Source organism: Lampetra fluviatilis, chromosome 32 (assembly GCF_964198595.1).
Source record: "Lampetra fluviatilis chromosome 32, kcLamFluv1.1, whole genome shotgun sequence".
Classification (NCBI taxonomy): domain Eukaryota; kingdom Metazoa; phylum Chordata; class Hyperoartia; order Petromyzontiformes; family Petromyzontidae; genus Lampetra; species Lampetra fluviatilis.
The window spans coordinates 4,415,496-4,431,597 of NC_136306.1; the positions used below are offsets into that span (position 1 = coordinate 4,415,496).

Consider the following 16,102-nt stretch of genomic DNA (forward strand, 5'->3'; position numbering starts at 1 on the left):
GCCGAGGATGTGTGTCCGGCTGTCCCACGCCAGTGTGAAGCTTTGTCAACGGGAGACTCCTTTTGAATTGGGCGTGCTCTTCGGGTGTGTGCGCGTGCACAATTAAAATATGAAGGCGCAGCGCTGCAATAGCTCGCTCACGCCCACTGCTGACAGAAGGTCCTCCTCCACTCGAGCGAACTTTAGAGAACCACTCTTGGAGGCTATTTGGTCTCTTACACGCGGGCAATGCAGATTGTAAGAGATGGGAATACCCATGCTGGAATGTATCTGTGAGCGTGTTTTATCGTGAGAACGTGAACCCGGTGACCCGAGTTCCACTTGTCCCAATTGTCTTTCCCGTAGCTGTACGTGGGATCTTTTTCTTTTGTGTGTGGGGTGGGGGGGAGAAGAATCGGCAAAGCGTGGGCATCTCGTTGCAGAGCAACACGGCTCCTTTGGATGCCCTGACCCGAACCCTAAAGCCCTAACCCCTAACCACAAAGACAGCCCGAACCACGACGCTAACCACAAATCTGCTGTACTCCTAACCCTTGCACATAATTGATCAACCCTAATTCTAAACCCAAATCTGATCTTAACACCATCTCAACCGAACCGTTACCCCACACCGAATCCTAATACTAAAGGGTATCCAAACTTGAACGCTGACCACGAACGCTAACGATAATGCTAACACAAGCTCTTATGTTAGCACTCACCCCAACCTTTACTCAAGACCTAACTTTAGTTCTTGACTTTAATCTTATAACTGTAACCCATAACACAAATGTAACAATTTTAAACTCTCACCCGAACTCCTAAAACTCGAAGCCTAACGACTAACCCTGACCCTAGCTGTAACCCATATCGCTCTTCTACAGCTGCTACTGCTACCACCGTGGTCCCTGTTCCCTCAATGAATCTATCCACGGCGAGGACTCGGGTCTGCCAGACACTTGACTTGATTCTCACCCACACCGCGTTCAACCACCACACCGCAAGTCACAACAACGCAAAGTCAACGATGTCCCATGTTACCTTTTGCAGACTTTGTGCTATAGAATTCCCCCCAACGCATCATTGTCGCTCTTGCCCGAGGCTCGTGCAACATTTACCTCTCTCTCTACTCCACAAACGCGTTGACTCTTATTACCTGTTACAACTTCAATAGTGCGGGTTGTTTCTGGCCGCCTGGCGGGTTTTTTTTGTCCCGTGATACGAAAACCACAAAAGCCCCCAATTCTATCCGCGAACACGGAGCCGTGTCTCGCAGACGGGATGGGAGGGAGGGAGGCGTGTGGGGGCTGATGGGCTCACCCACCGCCTCCCCCCCCCACCGATTGAGGTTGGGGGGTGGGAGGCTTACGGGGAAGAGAGAGAGGGAGGGAGAGTGCAAGAGCCGGCGAAGTCAGCGAGACGGCGACAGAGCGGGGGAGAGAGAGAGTCGAGGGAGCAGCTCCCCATCTCTGCAGACAGGTGAGACCTCTGCGCGACATCGTGTTCTGCTCAAACTTACTCGGCCTCGACGCGACAATGTGGAGTGGGCACTTGTAGTGGGAAGGAATAGACGTCAACTCGGGCTCGCGCGTTGTTAATCTGGTGGCTGTAGAGCTCGTGCAAGACGTTTAACATCGCTGATGATGAAACGTTGCTGTGTTGGGGACAGTTTTTACCAGTTGCTTTGTTGTGATTGTTCAAATTCAAACGGGAAATATGGTCACATACCCCCCCCACCCCCGCTAACGAGTCCCAGGGCGTGGGGAGGCCCTCATCCAGCAGTGGATTGCTACAGGGACTGTACGTGTAGTATTACATCGGGGATGTAGGGAGGGGATAGATGGCTCAGTGGTTAGCGCACTGAACGTTGGCCCAACGTTCAACATTTACTAACACGTGTTATTATACACGCAGTGGGGTTCATTCAAACGGGGTGCACACAAGGCTGGTGTCCTGCGAGAGGGGAGTCCGTGTACCTAACGGGGATTGGGCCCATGCAGGTTTGTTGTATAAGTTCAGCTGGGACAGTCCGGAACGCTGTTGGGTCATTGTGTAAACGGCCACGCGACATCCATTTCGCCTTGATTTAACCAACAACAAAAACAACAATACTCTTAGGTTTTTTCGGTAAAGTCACGTAGGTAAAAAAATAATAGAAATAAAATGATAAAAAATGAAAAGAACTCAATTAAATCACGACGTTTCGGAGGCAACACAAGTCTCCGTCTTCAGGTGGAACCGTCACAGCTAAATTTACTGCATCAAGTCTAGCTGTGACGGTCCCACCTGAAGACGGAGACTTGTGTTGCCTCCGAAACGTCGTGATTTAATTGAGTTCTTTTCATTTATTATTATTTTATTAATTTTCACCTACGTGACTTTACCGAAAAAACCTAAGAGTATGAATCCTTGCAGTCACGAAAGCTTAAAATCTAAAACAACAACAATGCACGCTTAACAACAAGGTAAATGTCCACCCACGCGTTCAAAATGTACAAAGCTGGTTCTCGTAGGATGGTCGTTATCGAGGAGTACAATAACACAGCGCTGTGGACGGCGTTGGGGGGGGTCAGGGGTCATCAACCTGCGGCTCCGGCAGCGGCGTGCGCCTCTTCGAGGACCGCTTCGTGCCGTTGCTGATTACGGAACCGGCGTCTCGCGGTCACCACCACAGTGCACTGCGGCTCTTGAATTGTTGAGTTGGATCTTGACTTAAAGCTTTCGTGACTGCAGGAATTCACATTCTTTGGTTCAAAGAAAATAAGTAGTTTTTTTTGTTATTTTTTGTTATTTTCTTTGAACCAATCTACGTGACTTTACCGAAAGATTCAAATAATTTGTTGAATTGGGTTTTGTTGTTTTATCGGATTCGAACAAAAATGGTTCTTCTTGTCATTGTTCTGATTGACGACCCCCGATGACAGAGTGCACTCTCGTGGCAGTGCCTTACGCCGATAAATCCCTTACGAGCAGCGCTCCGGGAAATATCGAGTGAGACGTGCACTCAAAGGGGATAAGCATGCGACGGTGCTCTCGCAGTCAGCGTTCATTGACGAGATTCGCGTAACGGAGGTTCGTTGAAGGGGGTTAATTGAAGTGGATTCTCATCGGGGTACATGCGAAGAGGGTCCCTGTAAGGGGTCCATGCAAGGGGTCACTAATGGTGCCCGTGTCAGGAGGTTCATGCGAAGGGGGTCCCTGTAAGGGGGTTCATGCAAAGGGGTCCCTGTAAGGGGGTTCATGCAAAGGGGGTCCCTGTAAGGGGGTTCATACAAGGGGGTCCATGCAAGGGGTCACTAATGGTGCCCGTGTCAGGAGGTTCATGCGAAGGGGTCCCTGTAAGGGGGTTCATGCAAGGGGGTTCTGGAGGAGCGTAGTCTCCAGGGCAGTGCCGTTAAGCCCCATTCCTGCACACAGAGTCGAGGACAATGGGGCACACGGCCCCTGCTGGGTGGGGGAGGGGCTCGAGTTAAGGACTCGAGGAGAGGGAGTGAGGGGGGCAGGGTGGGGGGCGATGGGGGCAGGGTGGGGGGCGAAGGGGGCAGCGTGGGGGGCTGACCCCTTCGCATTGTCTCCACTTAGGGGTAGCCCCCACCACCTCCTCCACGCGCTCACTTACATGGATACAGATACACCACGCGCTCATACACATACACAGTACGCACTGACCCACATGCACATTCAGGCATATACAAACAAACAAACAAAGATCCCCAATTTAGCCTTGACAGACTGTAGGGGCAAGTGCTGTTAGCGAGCACCTATGAAGGCCGGCACGGCACACGAGGGGGTGGGTGGCCAACACCACCGCCTGACGCCTTTGTCTCCCACGTGGGGATGTTTTCACATCTCAGCAGGTACTCATTTGAGGCTGAGTCGACCTAGGGTAGGCCAATGACCCGTTCAGACAATCGCCACTGGTGTTGGCCCTGAGCGGGAATCGAACTCGGGTCGCGGGGTTCGTAGCGCAGCGCATTCATACACAGAGGCAACACACACGAAGCATAATTCTACACACATACACCACTCAGAAATATTTCACCCCCCCCATCTCACACTGCCCCCCCCCCCCCATCTCACACTGCCCCCCCCCATCTCACACTGCCCCCCCCCCATCTCACACTGCCCCCCCATCTCACACTGCCCCCCCATCTCACACTGCACCCCCCCCCCATCTCACACTGCACCCCCCCCCCCATCTCACACCCCATCACGCTGCACACCCCTCCGCAGATCGCGCTATTCACGCGCTCACAAAGCTCAGGGTCTGCCCGGGTCCCCCTCCCCCAGCGTCCCCCCTCCCCCAGGGTCCCCTCCCCCCAGGCCCCCCTCCCCCCAGGCCCCCCTCCCCCCAGCCCCCGTCCCATGTGGATTATCATGAGAATGGGGCGGGAGAGGGAGCCACAAAGCCCGCGGGTCCCCAGACCTCATCCATCGAGCAGCTGTCGCCTCCACCGCGGCGTGAACGCGGGGGCGGGGTAGGGGAGGGGGGGTGAGAGGCTGATGGGGGTGTTTGAGGTGATGGCTGTGATAGAAGTTATAGATGTGGATAGATCAGTGGGTGCGAGCGGCTGGTTTACCCCTCCACCACGGTGGACCACACCAAGGCGTTCATGACGCCTCCTGGCCAAACTCCATCTGGCAGATCCAGGAACAGGAGACCACTGAGATTGGCCACGTGGGATGTTCGGACTCTTCATTGCGGAGGAGAGGCTTCTATTGGTTATAAGTTAGAGTTGGGAGTGGTGGTGGTAGGGGCGATGGTATTGGTGATGGTGGTGATAATGTCTTCTTGGTTCTTTCGGTAAAGTCACGTAGAAGGGAAGCAATAAAATAATAAAAATAAAACATAATAAAATAATTCTCACGACGTGTCGGCCACAACGCAAGCAGGTGCGTTGTGGCCGAAACGTCGTGAGAATTATTTTACTATGTTTTATTTTTATTATGTTATTATTTCCCTTCTACGTGACTTTACCGAAAGAACCAAGAAGATTAATCCCTGCAGTCACGAAAGGTTTAAATCTAAATTTGGTGATAATGGTTGTGATATAAGTTAGAGTGGGGAGTGGTGGTGGTAGGGGCAATGGTATTGGTGATGGTGGTGATGGTTGTGATATAAGGTAGAGTTGGGGAGTGGTGGTGGTAGGGGCGATGATATTGGTGATGTTGGTGATGGTTGTGATATAAGGTAAAGTTGGGAGTGGTGGTAGTAGGGGCAATGGTATTGGTGATGGTGGTGATGGTTGTGATATAAGGTATAGTTGGGAGTGGTGGTAGTAGGGGCAATGGTATTATTGATGGTGGTGATGGTTGTGATATAAGGTAGAGTTGGGGAGTGGTGGTGGTAGGGGCGATGATATTCGCCACTATATGAGTTAGTCGTGGAGTCGGGGCCATGGACATTTCACAAGACTTTGCTCTTAACCTTCAATCTTAAAATTCGACTTTAAACACGGCAGCGATCACATTTGGGCCGCACAAAGAGTCCTCGCGGCTCGCACTGCAAATTGCTCGCTTATGTTAATTGCCGGGCCGTGTTTAGTTGTTCCTGAGACGTAAATTATTTAACGCCGCAAAGGTGGAGTGGAACTCGATGCCACCACACGGGCGAACAGGGGCCCACAGTTGCGGTGGGAGTTCTCTTGCAAAAACAAATTTGGCAACCTCGCCGCATTTTTTTTTGTTTAACCAGCCTGACTCTCTCTGGCCGATGAGACTCAGAAGGTCGAAACCGCTCCGCGTGTCCGCGTGCCTTAACGATTGATGCTGCTTGACAAATGTTTGGTGTGGAAAGCCGAAAGGCCGGTGATTGATTCAGACGTCCATTTATAGTCACGTGGACATCGGGAGTTGAGAAGTTCGGCTTGGATTTCGCTTCTCTTGCAGTTTCTGGAGACCCGGCTACCCCCCACCCCTGATCCCCCCCCTGACCCCCCCCCCCCTGCTCCCCTCCCCCCCGTGTTCTGTGTTTACCAGTCGACCACGGTCGCGTGTGAATTTACTGATGAAGGCGAGAGAGACAAAGGCGGTGGGAGGTGGGGGGTGGAATTTGAGAAATCGAAATGCACATTCGCGCTTCGTGGCGAGGGATCTGGCACCTCGTGTCCCCCTCCCCCCACATGTCCCCTCCCCCACACCCAACCCCCTCCCGCCCCCCTCCGGAGTGATCTCCCTGTCCCTCTTTACTAGTTCTCGCGATTGATCAGAAGTTGTTGATCTTCATCTGATCGCCGAGCGTCCATCATGGATGGACGCATTGTGCACGGGCAAAGTTGTGGCTAAGGATCATAATGACACCATCATCACGATTACCATCATATCATAAACACCATCACCACGATCATAATGATCATTACTCCTCTACCATCATCCTACCACCGCCTTCATTATCAATCGTCATCATAAATACCGCCACATTGTCAATGCTACCATCACTAACCACCATCATTAGTATCATCGTCAATACCACCACCACCACTATCACGGTGTGGTGAAGTATGGTAAAACATTCGACCACGGCGTGGGGAGAGCCTTCATCTCGGCAGTGACTTGAACAATCCCTCAACATTCGTATTAATAACGCCCCCCAGCCCACCGCCATAGGAATGTGTAATTGCCATCACCGACTCACAGGACCGCCAGCGAAGACGAGCGACGCGCCACGCTCGTGTGAGCACAGAGATGTTGTGACTCTCCCTTTGAGAAGGCGTGACGCCGAGAAGCCGGGACTCAAAGCGGTCTTTATGTGGCTTGCATTGTGTCTGCGCGCGTGTGGTGGTGGTGGCGGCGGCATTGTTGGTGGTTCATGGTAGTTGTCCTACATTGGCATGCTGCTGTACGTGGTGGTGGTGGTGGTTGGGCGGGGCGCGGTAGAGTAGCGGTTAGCGCGCTGTGCTACGAACCCCGCGCACGGCCAACACCGGTGACGATTATCTGAACTGGTTCCTGGGCCTTCCCTAGGTTGACTCAGCCTCAAATGAGATCTTAGTGCGGTGTGTAACTATCGCCACTCGGGAGACAAAGGTGACCGGGTGTGACATTGGCCACATTGTAGGTGCTCGCGAACAGCACTTGCCCAAACAGTCTGTTAGAGGCTATGCAGGGGATCTTTGTCTTGATGATTTAGCGGGATGGTGATAGTGATGACGTGATTATGGATATGTGTGTGTGTGTGATGATGTGTTGATGGCGATGATGGTAGAGTGATGGTGTGGGTGTGTGTAGGCGCGGTCACTATTGTTGAGATTTGCCCCATCTCGGGCTGCCCCCGCCGTCTTGAGTCTCGGTGACCCATGACCCCTTGAGAGACAATCCTTCACAGCCACAGCTGCCATCGCCCGCGCAACAAAGCCACGTGCATTTTTGCATAGGGGGTGAGGGGCTACTGCATCCCAAGGAGCCGTGTGAATGGGGTGGGAGGGGTGGGGGTAGTGTGGGAAGGGGGGTGGGGGGAGGGTAGGGTTGGAACATGCACATCTTCGTAGCTACGGAGAGAGAATGGATTTCCAGAGGGGGACTGGGAGGTATTTTACAATTCAAGGGGTCGAGCGGTGGCGCAGTGGTTAGCGTATCGCGCTGCGAACCCGGGCGACCAGAGTTCGATACGCGGCCAGCCAAAGGTTACCACCGGTCCGCGACGTTCGCCTTGGTTGACCGGTCTTGGGTCTCGTCCGAGTTTACATCGGCTGTGGGGAGACAAAGGCCGTGTTGGCCTAAATAAGAGCTCGCTAACAGCACTAACCCCGATGAGGCTAAACGGTGGACCTGTGTCTGTTTGTATCTCGCAGGGGACATTGCAACCCTTGCCACGACCACACATCCAATTTAAAAACATCTCCACCTCCAACACTCACATCCCCACCTTGAAAAACATCTCCGCAATAATTCCCACAAATCAACACCATCACTCACATCTCTGCCTTCATCAAGGTAGCATCATCATCAACATTAGCCTCATCAATAAATCATCAGGTAGCCATCTCCACGTGACCCGCCCGCCTCTGCATCCCGTGCCATCGCCGGCACCATGCCCGCCACCGTGCGCTGGCTCGCCGCCTTGACCCTGGCGGTCGCCCTCGGGGCCGCCCTGGTCGCCGCCTCTCCGCCGGGTGACGAACGAGCGGCGGAGGACGTCGAGGAGACAGAGGAGGCGGAGAAGGAGGCGGACGAGATCGGTTCCACGTGGCCGAGCCACGACGAGCGCGACGACTGTCCCGCTCTCTGCTCGTGCTCCCTCCTCGGGGTCAACCGGAGCCGTGCCGTCGACTGCCGGGGGGTCAACCTCACGGCGCTGCCGCTGCGCCTGCCGGGCGGCGCGCAGGCCCTGCTCCTCACCGACCACGCCGTGGTGGAGCTGCCGCCGGGCGACGTCGCGATGCGCGGCTACGAGGAGGTGGCCATGCTGGACCTGTCCCGAGGCGCGGTGGCCGACGCGTGCGGCCTCCGCCTGGGAGGAGGCCCTGGGCCGTGGGGCATCCGCGACCTCCGCCTGGTGCGCAACGACATCGCGGCGCTGCGCTCGGGGTGCTTCGAGTCGCTGGGAGGTGAGGGACGGCGCGGTCCCATTGCCGTCGTGACCAACACAACTCCCCATTCACGATACCCTTGCCTCTGCTGCCCTTCCCGTGGTGTGCACACGGGCACAACGTTTCGCGTGACATCAAAGTTAAAACTGGTAAAATGGGAAAAACGTTCCGGTGGTGGACCGCGAGGACTGGAGTGCGGGAGGCCCTGCGTTTGACAATTCTTCCTCCCCTTGGTCACTTCAACAAATGTGCGAACTTTAATTTCAACTTTAATAATAGTGCTGATTGCTGATGGCGGTATTGACGATGATAATTTGGGCTGTATTCAGCAATTGTGTTTAAGAAATACATCCTTTTACAAGCGCCCACGTGTGGCCACGCGGGTAACGTTGTTTTCCTCTCTCTCTGTCTTCTCGCATGCTGATTCGCTGGCTTGCTCTCTCTCCCTCTCTCGCTCTCTCTCTGTCGCTCTCTCTCTCCCCAGGCTTGGAGTCTCTGTACTTGGGCTACAACCGCATTGGGAGCGTGTCGGGCTCGGCCTTCGCGGGCCTGGGCAGCCTTCGCACACTCTTCCTCGACCACAACGTGCTCCGCTCGGTGGACGCCGCCTGGTTCGACGCTCTGCCCGGGCTGCGGGTGCTGGCGCTGGGCGGCAACCCGGTGGCGAGCGTGACGGACGGCACGTTCTCGCGGCTGCGCCAGCTGCGCAGCCTGGACCTGAGCGAGTGGCGCGTGTCGCGGCTCCAGGAGGCTGCGCTCGACGGGCTGGAGCATCTGGAGGACCTGTCGCTGGAGGGGAACCTGCTGGCCAAGGTGCCTGCCGCGGCCCTGCGCCGGCTGCCGGGTCTCAGGCTGCTGAGGCTGGACCGCAACCCGATCGTGGCGCTGCAGGAGGGCGACTTCCGCAACCTGTCCCGCGTGGAGGAGCTCTCCGTGCGGGACATGCCCCGGCTGGCGGCGGTGGACAGCGACGCGTTCGAGTCGCTGCCCAGCCTCGCGTCGCTCGACCTCTCGCACAACCCGCGCCTCTCCTTCGTGCACCGCTACGCGTTCCGCGACGCGCCCCGGCTCGCCACCCTGCTGCTCGACAACGGGGACCTCGGCGGCCTGCATGGCGCCGTGGCCCGCGCCCTGCCGGCGCTGCGCCGCCTGTCCCTCCACTCCAACCCGCTGCGCTGCGACTGCGTCAACCGATGGTGGCTCGGCGCTACGGCCTGGCGCGGCCTCGAGGTGGCGCGGCCCGAGCTGGCGGTGTGCGCGGAGCCTCCCGAGGCCAGGGGCCGGCCAGCCGCCGAGGCGATGCTGGCAGCGGCGGCGAGGCGCCGGGCCGACGGCGCGGAGCCCCAGGAGGCGTGCCTGCCGCTGATCGCGCGCGGCGCGCTGCCGGCGCGTACGTCGGCGCGGCCGGGGTCCCTGGTCACGCTCTACTGCAGGGCGCTGGGAGACCCCGAGCCCACCATCTACTGGGTGTCGCCCGCCGGGGACAAGGTGACCACCGACACGCTGGCCGACAAGTTCTGGCTGGAGGCCGACGGGACGCTGAGCATCGCCGAGGTGCGCGAGAGCGACGCGGGGGTGTACACGTGCGTGGCGTTCAACTCGGAGGGCGCCGACACGCGCAGCGTCACCCTCCGCGTGGGTGGCGATAGTGGCGACGCCTCCCGTGGGCACGTGTCCTCCGCCTCCACGTCATCATCGCCATCCATCTCCCCATCAACCTCGTCATCCACCTCGTCGCCTTCCACCATCTCGTCACCCGCGACCGCCGCCTCTTCCGTAAAGCAGGAGATAGAGGAAGAGGAGGCGCCGACCCTCGCTGTGGTCGAGGTTGATTCCTTCTCGGCGCTGGTCGCTTGGAGGGTGAGCAGTAAGCTGAGCAGCGGGGTGAGCGGCAAGCTGAGCGGCAGTGTGAGCGAGCTGCGCTGGTGGCACAGTGCCGAGGGCCCCCGTGGCGGTGCGCACTCCGCTGCGGTGGCACCGGGCGTCACCGAGCACCGCGTGGCGGAGCTGCAGCCCGGCACCACCTACACCGTGTGCGCGACGACTGCCACCTCCTCCCGCTGCGTCAACCTCACCACCACCGCCGCCGCCGCCGCCGAGGAGGGGGACCGCCGGGGCCCGCCGGAGCCGCCGGTGCGGGCCCTGCGCCACCGGGCCGGCGCGGCCACCCGCCTGAGCCTCGTGTATGCCGTGCTGGCCGCCCTCGGCCTGCTGGGCTTTGTGCTGCTGGTGGCTCGCTACGCGCGACACCGGCTGCAGAGGAAGCTGGTGCAGGGTGCGCTGGCAGGGCCCTTCAATGCCGTGTACCCCCCGCTGAGCGTGCCCATCGACTACGATGACGACGACGACGACGATGATGACGGTTGCGATGGCGGTTACGGTGGTGGTTACGGCGCTCGTAGTGCTGGTGGTAGTAAGCGCGGATGCCTCATTTAGGGAGAGGTCAGAGGTCGGGTCAAGCGTCGGGGTCAGCGAGGAGGGGGAGGAGACTCGACGCTGCTTGTGATGACAGGGTCAGAGGTTATGGCCAAACAGGTCCTCGCAACACCAATAAATAAATTAGTATGTTGTCAATCAATCAATAACTCAATTGTCAATCAATGATTCAATCGAATATCAGGAAGTGATAAGGTTCTGGTCGTATCAATAGGTACAATGTTTGGGTCACTACCCTGGTTTATCTTTTATTTTTCAACGAGGTGGGGTTAAACACTCGGTTTTAAACCGTCTTGGCTCAATAAACTCAAATGTTTGCCTCACGTTGGGATCTTAAGCAATTTAAGTTGGGTTTCGCGTCGTTTTGTAAGAATAAATGAAATGGGTTTAGACGCGCGTTTGAATGGTAAGTCGGGTTTAAACGTGCCCTTAAATCTAGCTTGTGAGTAAGCCGAGTTTAGTTTTCGGTTCAATAAGTCATCTGGGTTTAGGCTCCTCGACAACTCAGAAACTCGCGTGAGACACGTGTCACATGGTCATGTTATTATTGTTGTTGCTGTGTTCTCCTAAGACCTCTATAAACCCGAACCTGTAATCTGAAAAAACTGTGACCTCCAATCTCTAACCCCAAGCAGTAACCATTTAAACCCCGACCTGCTAACCCTACATCTGACCGTGGCTTGACCGTGAACTCACAATAGACATAAAAACGTAATTGATTTCGGTAACTTACCTATGTCTTCGGTTGCCACCCCTGCTATAAATCGGAACGAGCACCTGGCCCAGTTCAACATTTCGACTCGTGCAGGTTGCGTGCAACTCGTGCAGCCAGCCCCGAAAGGAGCCTCACGTGGTGATGAATGAGTGGCCTAATTCATTACGCCAGTCACACACACGCCCCCAGTCAACCCCTCTATTCCTGCCACGCTGCTGCGAACAGATGGTGGTGGTGGTGGTGATGGTACAAGTCCCAGTAAACATGGCAACGTTGCGGCCGGAGTTGGTGCCAACATTGGCGTCTGGTTTAGGCCTAAAGTTCCACGTTTACTGGGGCGGTGTAGGTGGTGGTGATGTGGTTGTGCTGGCGATGATGATGATGATGATAACAGTGGTGGTGATGATATTAGTGGTGATAATGATTATAGTAATCGTGATAATGGTAGCAATGATGGTAATGATCGTAATGCTGATGATGATTATAGTAATCGTGGTGATAGTAATGATGATGATACTAATGATGGTGGTGGTGGTGACGATGATACTACATTGGCACTGTTGATGTGAACTCTAACAAAGTATGGCATTTTGTCACGTGAACTCATCGTAGGCTAATTAATGCTAATGCTAATTGCCTCTTATAATTGAATATTGCCCCTTACGCCCGTTTTAAGTCTAGTTTTTTTTTTAGCAATGCTCACTTGAATGTAGGCATTAGATGCGTTTCATAGAGACTTGCAAGTGTTTCTCGTGAGAATTCCAAAGGAATCGTGTACTGTATGCTGTATAATGTGTGTGGCTGTATTGACTAACTCGCTGCCTTAATTGATTGACACAGGGTCTTTATGTCTTGTTACCTCGGTGCTAAATTCGCGAGTTTTGGCTCTTAATCGATTAAAATGGCATTAATGACCAAGTTGAAGTAGCAAATGGAATTATGTTTTCTTATATCTTTCTCTCTGGGGGGGGGGAGGGGTGGTTTATACACAAATAAATGAATAAACGCAACCTTTTAAGTGAGGTTTCATATTTCGTGTCTGGCCACGGTGTCCTCTGCTGCTCCCCATCATCACCATCAAACCTTGTCGTTGTTCCACGCGCGCGCATCCAGGTAATGACCGTATTCTCCGGACGAAGAAGGGGAAGTACGAGGCACCTTCAATACAAACCTGTGTGCCCGGCACCAATAAAGTTATACTGCTTTGGTCTATCATACATACGTAAAAATACAAAGATCTTCCTATAGGCTTTAACAGACTGTTGGGGCAAGTGCTGTTAGCAAGCAGCACATATGAAGGCCGGCACAGCACACGAGGGGGGTTGGGTGGCCAGAAGCACGCCCGGCCGCCTTTGTCTCCCCCAGTGGCAATGTTTACCACACACCGCACCGGGTACTCATTTGAGGCCGAGTCGACCTAGTGGGGAGGGGCCCCAGGGACCCGGTGCAAGATAATCGTTGCTGGTGTTGGCCGTGAGCGGGAATCGAACTCTGGGTTTGTAGCGCAGCGTACTAACCGCTACACACGCACACAGACACACACACCGGTGGATAAGACTCACCCTATCCAACGTTGTTTTAACTACGGGGTCTAAGAGGAGGATATACGGTATGTATGACCATCGAGGTATATATATTATCTGGAGAATACGGTATTTATTCCCGTTGTTAATTCACCGTCGGATGAAGGCATCACGACCCACGCGGTGTCGATCACCGGGGAGGGAGTGGATCGTTTGACCATACTTCACCACGCTGGTCAGTGCGGGTTTGACAGGCTTAGATTGATTTGTTGAAAATAATACATGCAGCACCGATACGGTTATGATTGCTTTGGGGCCGTCCATAAATGACGTCACGCACCTAGGCGGGGGGGGGGGTCAGACATTTGTGACGATGTGTGACGAGCGGGGGGGGTTTGAGAAATGTGACGTCACATCAAAATGCGCAACTTTAAATAAATATAGACAACAAGTTCTACTTAATTAAATAGACTTTTAAATAAATGTTTTCTCCTACAACATCAGAGTGCAGCGCCACATTAAATACGCACTACAATGCCAATAGTTTAAAGCGATTTGAAGCATGTTTCATTTTGGGGAGGGGCAGAGCTTTGTGACGTCATATTTGAGGGGGGTCTGACTTTTTGTGACGCCGTGTGACGAGGGGGGAGGGTCAAAAATCGTCCAAAATCGCGTGACGTCATTTATGGACGGCCCCTTATCAGTGCCCTACCTTATTACAGACCAATGCAGACCTTATTGATCACCCCGTGCCCCATATACATCTCAACGTTCATTCTACAACGTCCTATCACAAGGGAGAAACGCAAACAAATAAGACACATTTTGTTTTGCCCGTACTGAAACGGCTATACGCCGTATGGACCTGAAAGCTCAATTTCCCTGCACAAGAATACGGGGTAAACCGTCGTATGGGTTGACAGGCTATGGGCCTACTCGTGCGAAAGACGTCACAGGCTCTACAACGTATCAGTGTGAAACAGACGGCGCGTGCTATTAACGGAATCAGACTACGTATTTATACCGGAGGAATACGATTAGGTTATGAAGAATTATTTTTGCCCCACAGATATCATGGTGGTTGCATCCGCAGTAATAACTAGGGTGGCCCCTGGATTCGAACCTCTGCAACACAAGCGGCCAACGCCCTTTCGCTGGACCACGTGGTCTATCGGGCGGAGTGGAGGCGCAGTGGTTAGAGCGCTGAGAAATTAACCCGGCAACCCGAGTTTGATTCCGAGCCACGGCTGTGACATCGGTGGTGGGTGATATGAAAACCGGTCCTGTCCTTCCCATCCATCAACCCGAGCTAACCAGCGTGGAGAAGTATGGTTAATTTGTATTCTTGGATCTTTCGGTAAATTCACGTGACTTTACCGAAATATCCAAGAATATGAATCCCTGCAGTCACGAAAGCTTTAAATCAAAATGCTTAATTTGGTCAAACATACCCTCCCCCACCTTGTGATCGTCAACATGACAAAGGGAAGAGGGCGGGGGGGCTTAATCAATTGGTGGATTTTAAATGGCTGGAATGTATTGATTTCATATTTAAATGAAGTCACGGATCGGCAGTGGCGACTGTGCAGTGGGAGTCGAACCCATCCCTTCCTTGCACTGAGGCTTTGGTCTCGGCGTCATCATGAACCAATGCAGAGGGGAGCGGAAGGGATCGATGTGCGGACAACCCTACGGAGCACCATGGATACAGCAGAAGCAGCAGCAGCAGCGGCGGCAGAGATGGACACGCAGCCATGGAAATTTCCGGTATGGGTCAGATACGGGCCAGGTACGGGCCAAGCATTGCCTAGAGCCCCTATATATTGGCCTGGTATGAGCCAGTTATGGGTTATGTGTGGACTAGGTAAGGCTTAGGTATATGGCATAGATATGGGTTAGGTATGAACCAGTAATGGGTTAGGTATGGCTTAGATATATGGGCTAGATATGGACCAGTATGGGCCACGTATAGTCTAGATATATAGCCTGGATATGGGCCAGGTATGTTTATTAGGTATAAACTAGGAATATGATCTAGATATGAGCCACGTATGCGTTCAGTATGGCCTCGATATGGGCCAGGTATATGATCTTAGTATGGGACAGGTACGAGCTAGATATGGGTTATGTATGCGTTCGATGTGGGCTAGATACGGGCCAGGTATGGGATTGGTATTGTTACCAACAATCATTAGCAGTCAGTTTTTTTTTCGGTGGCGCCGAGACCTACACAGTATGGGCCAGGCATCACCACTTTATTAGAGCGCTTTGTCTCTCTACTGCTGGATGAATGCCTCTCTACGTGTCTGTCGTGTGGGGTTGCGTGACCATATTTCACAAGGCCGGTCGGTGCGGGTTGGTGAATGTGTTGATGATGACGACTCATTCATCCAGCAGCAGTAGATGGATCATAGCCACAATGCATAGAAGGTATTTTATGTAACCTCAGACCTGGCATCATCACCATGAGCTGCACGCTGCAGGAATCTTCGGGTTACTGAATACTCATTAATCTGGGCTGATGATGGAGTTAAAGTCTTGGTTGGCAGTTGACTAAGCCCGTCTGCCCATCATCCCTCCGGGGTCTATAAAATTAGTAACACTTTGTGTTAGACTCGCCTCCCGCCATGGGCACGTGGAATTTCCATCACTGTCTGTAAGTCGGAGATGAGCGCACCGCTTCAATGCTCATTTGACTGGGTAATCATTGTATTTGTTACTTTCCTCTTTTGGTGATGATCATGCCGCGTTCATCCAGCAGGAGATAGACCACGGCCGGTGGAGATGATAATGGTTAATTTCGCAGTACGCGCGTAAACATACAGAGATGTTAACTACCTCGCCTGGTACACAGGAGGACGTGGGTTTGAACCCAATCCCGACGCCTGCTGCTGCTGCATATTTGCAGTCTGCGTCTCTCT

At 54.0% G+C, this 16,102-nt stretch overlaps 1 protein-coding gene across 1 annotated transcript; it reads left to right on the forward strand.

Annotated features, from left to right (window-relative positions):
* Positions 1-1,343: 1,343 nt before the first annotated feature.
* Positions 1,344-12,660, forward strand: LOC144943655 (uncharacterized). Its single transcript, XM_078871334.1, has 3 exons — positions 1,344-1,458; positions 7,770-8,525; positions 8,992-12,660. The coding sequence occupies exons 2-3, from the start codon at positions 8,009-8,011 to the stop codon at positions 10,941-10,943; spliced, it is 2,469 nt and encodes an 822-aa protein (XP_078727460.1). The 5' UTR covers positions 1,344-1,458; positions 7,770-8,008; the 3' UTR covers positions 10,944-12,660.
* Positions 12,661-16,102: the final 3,442 nt, after the last annotated feature.

What these genes read in the sequence shown, in the direction of transcription:
- LOC144943655 (XM_078871334.1), top strand. Translation starts at nt 8,009, where the DNA reads ATGCCCGCCACCGTGCGCTGGCTCGCCGCCTTGACCCTGGCGGTCGCC. An exon ending in GTGCTTCGAGTCGCTGGGAG is followed by an intron (nt 8,526 to 8,991) that starts GTGAGGGACGGC and finishes CTCTCTCCCCAG; the next exon opens with GCTTGGAGTCTCTGTACTTG.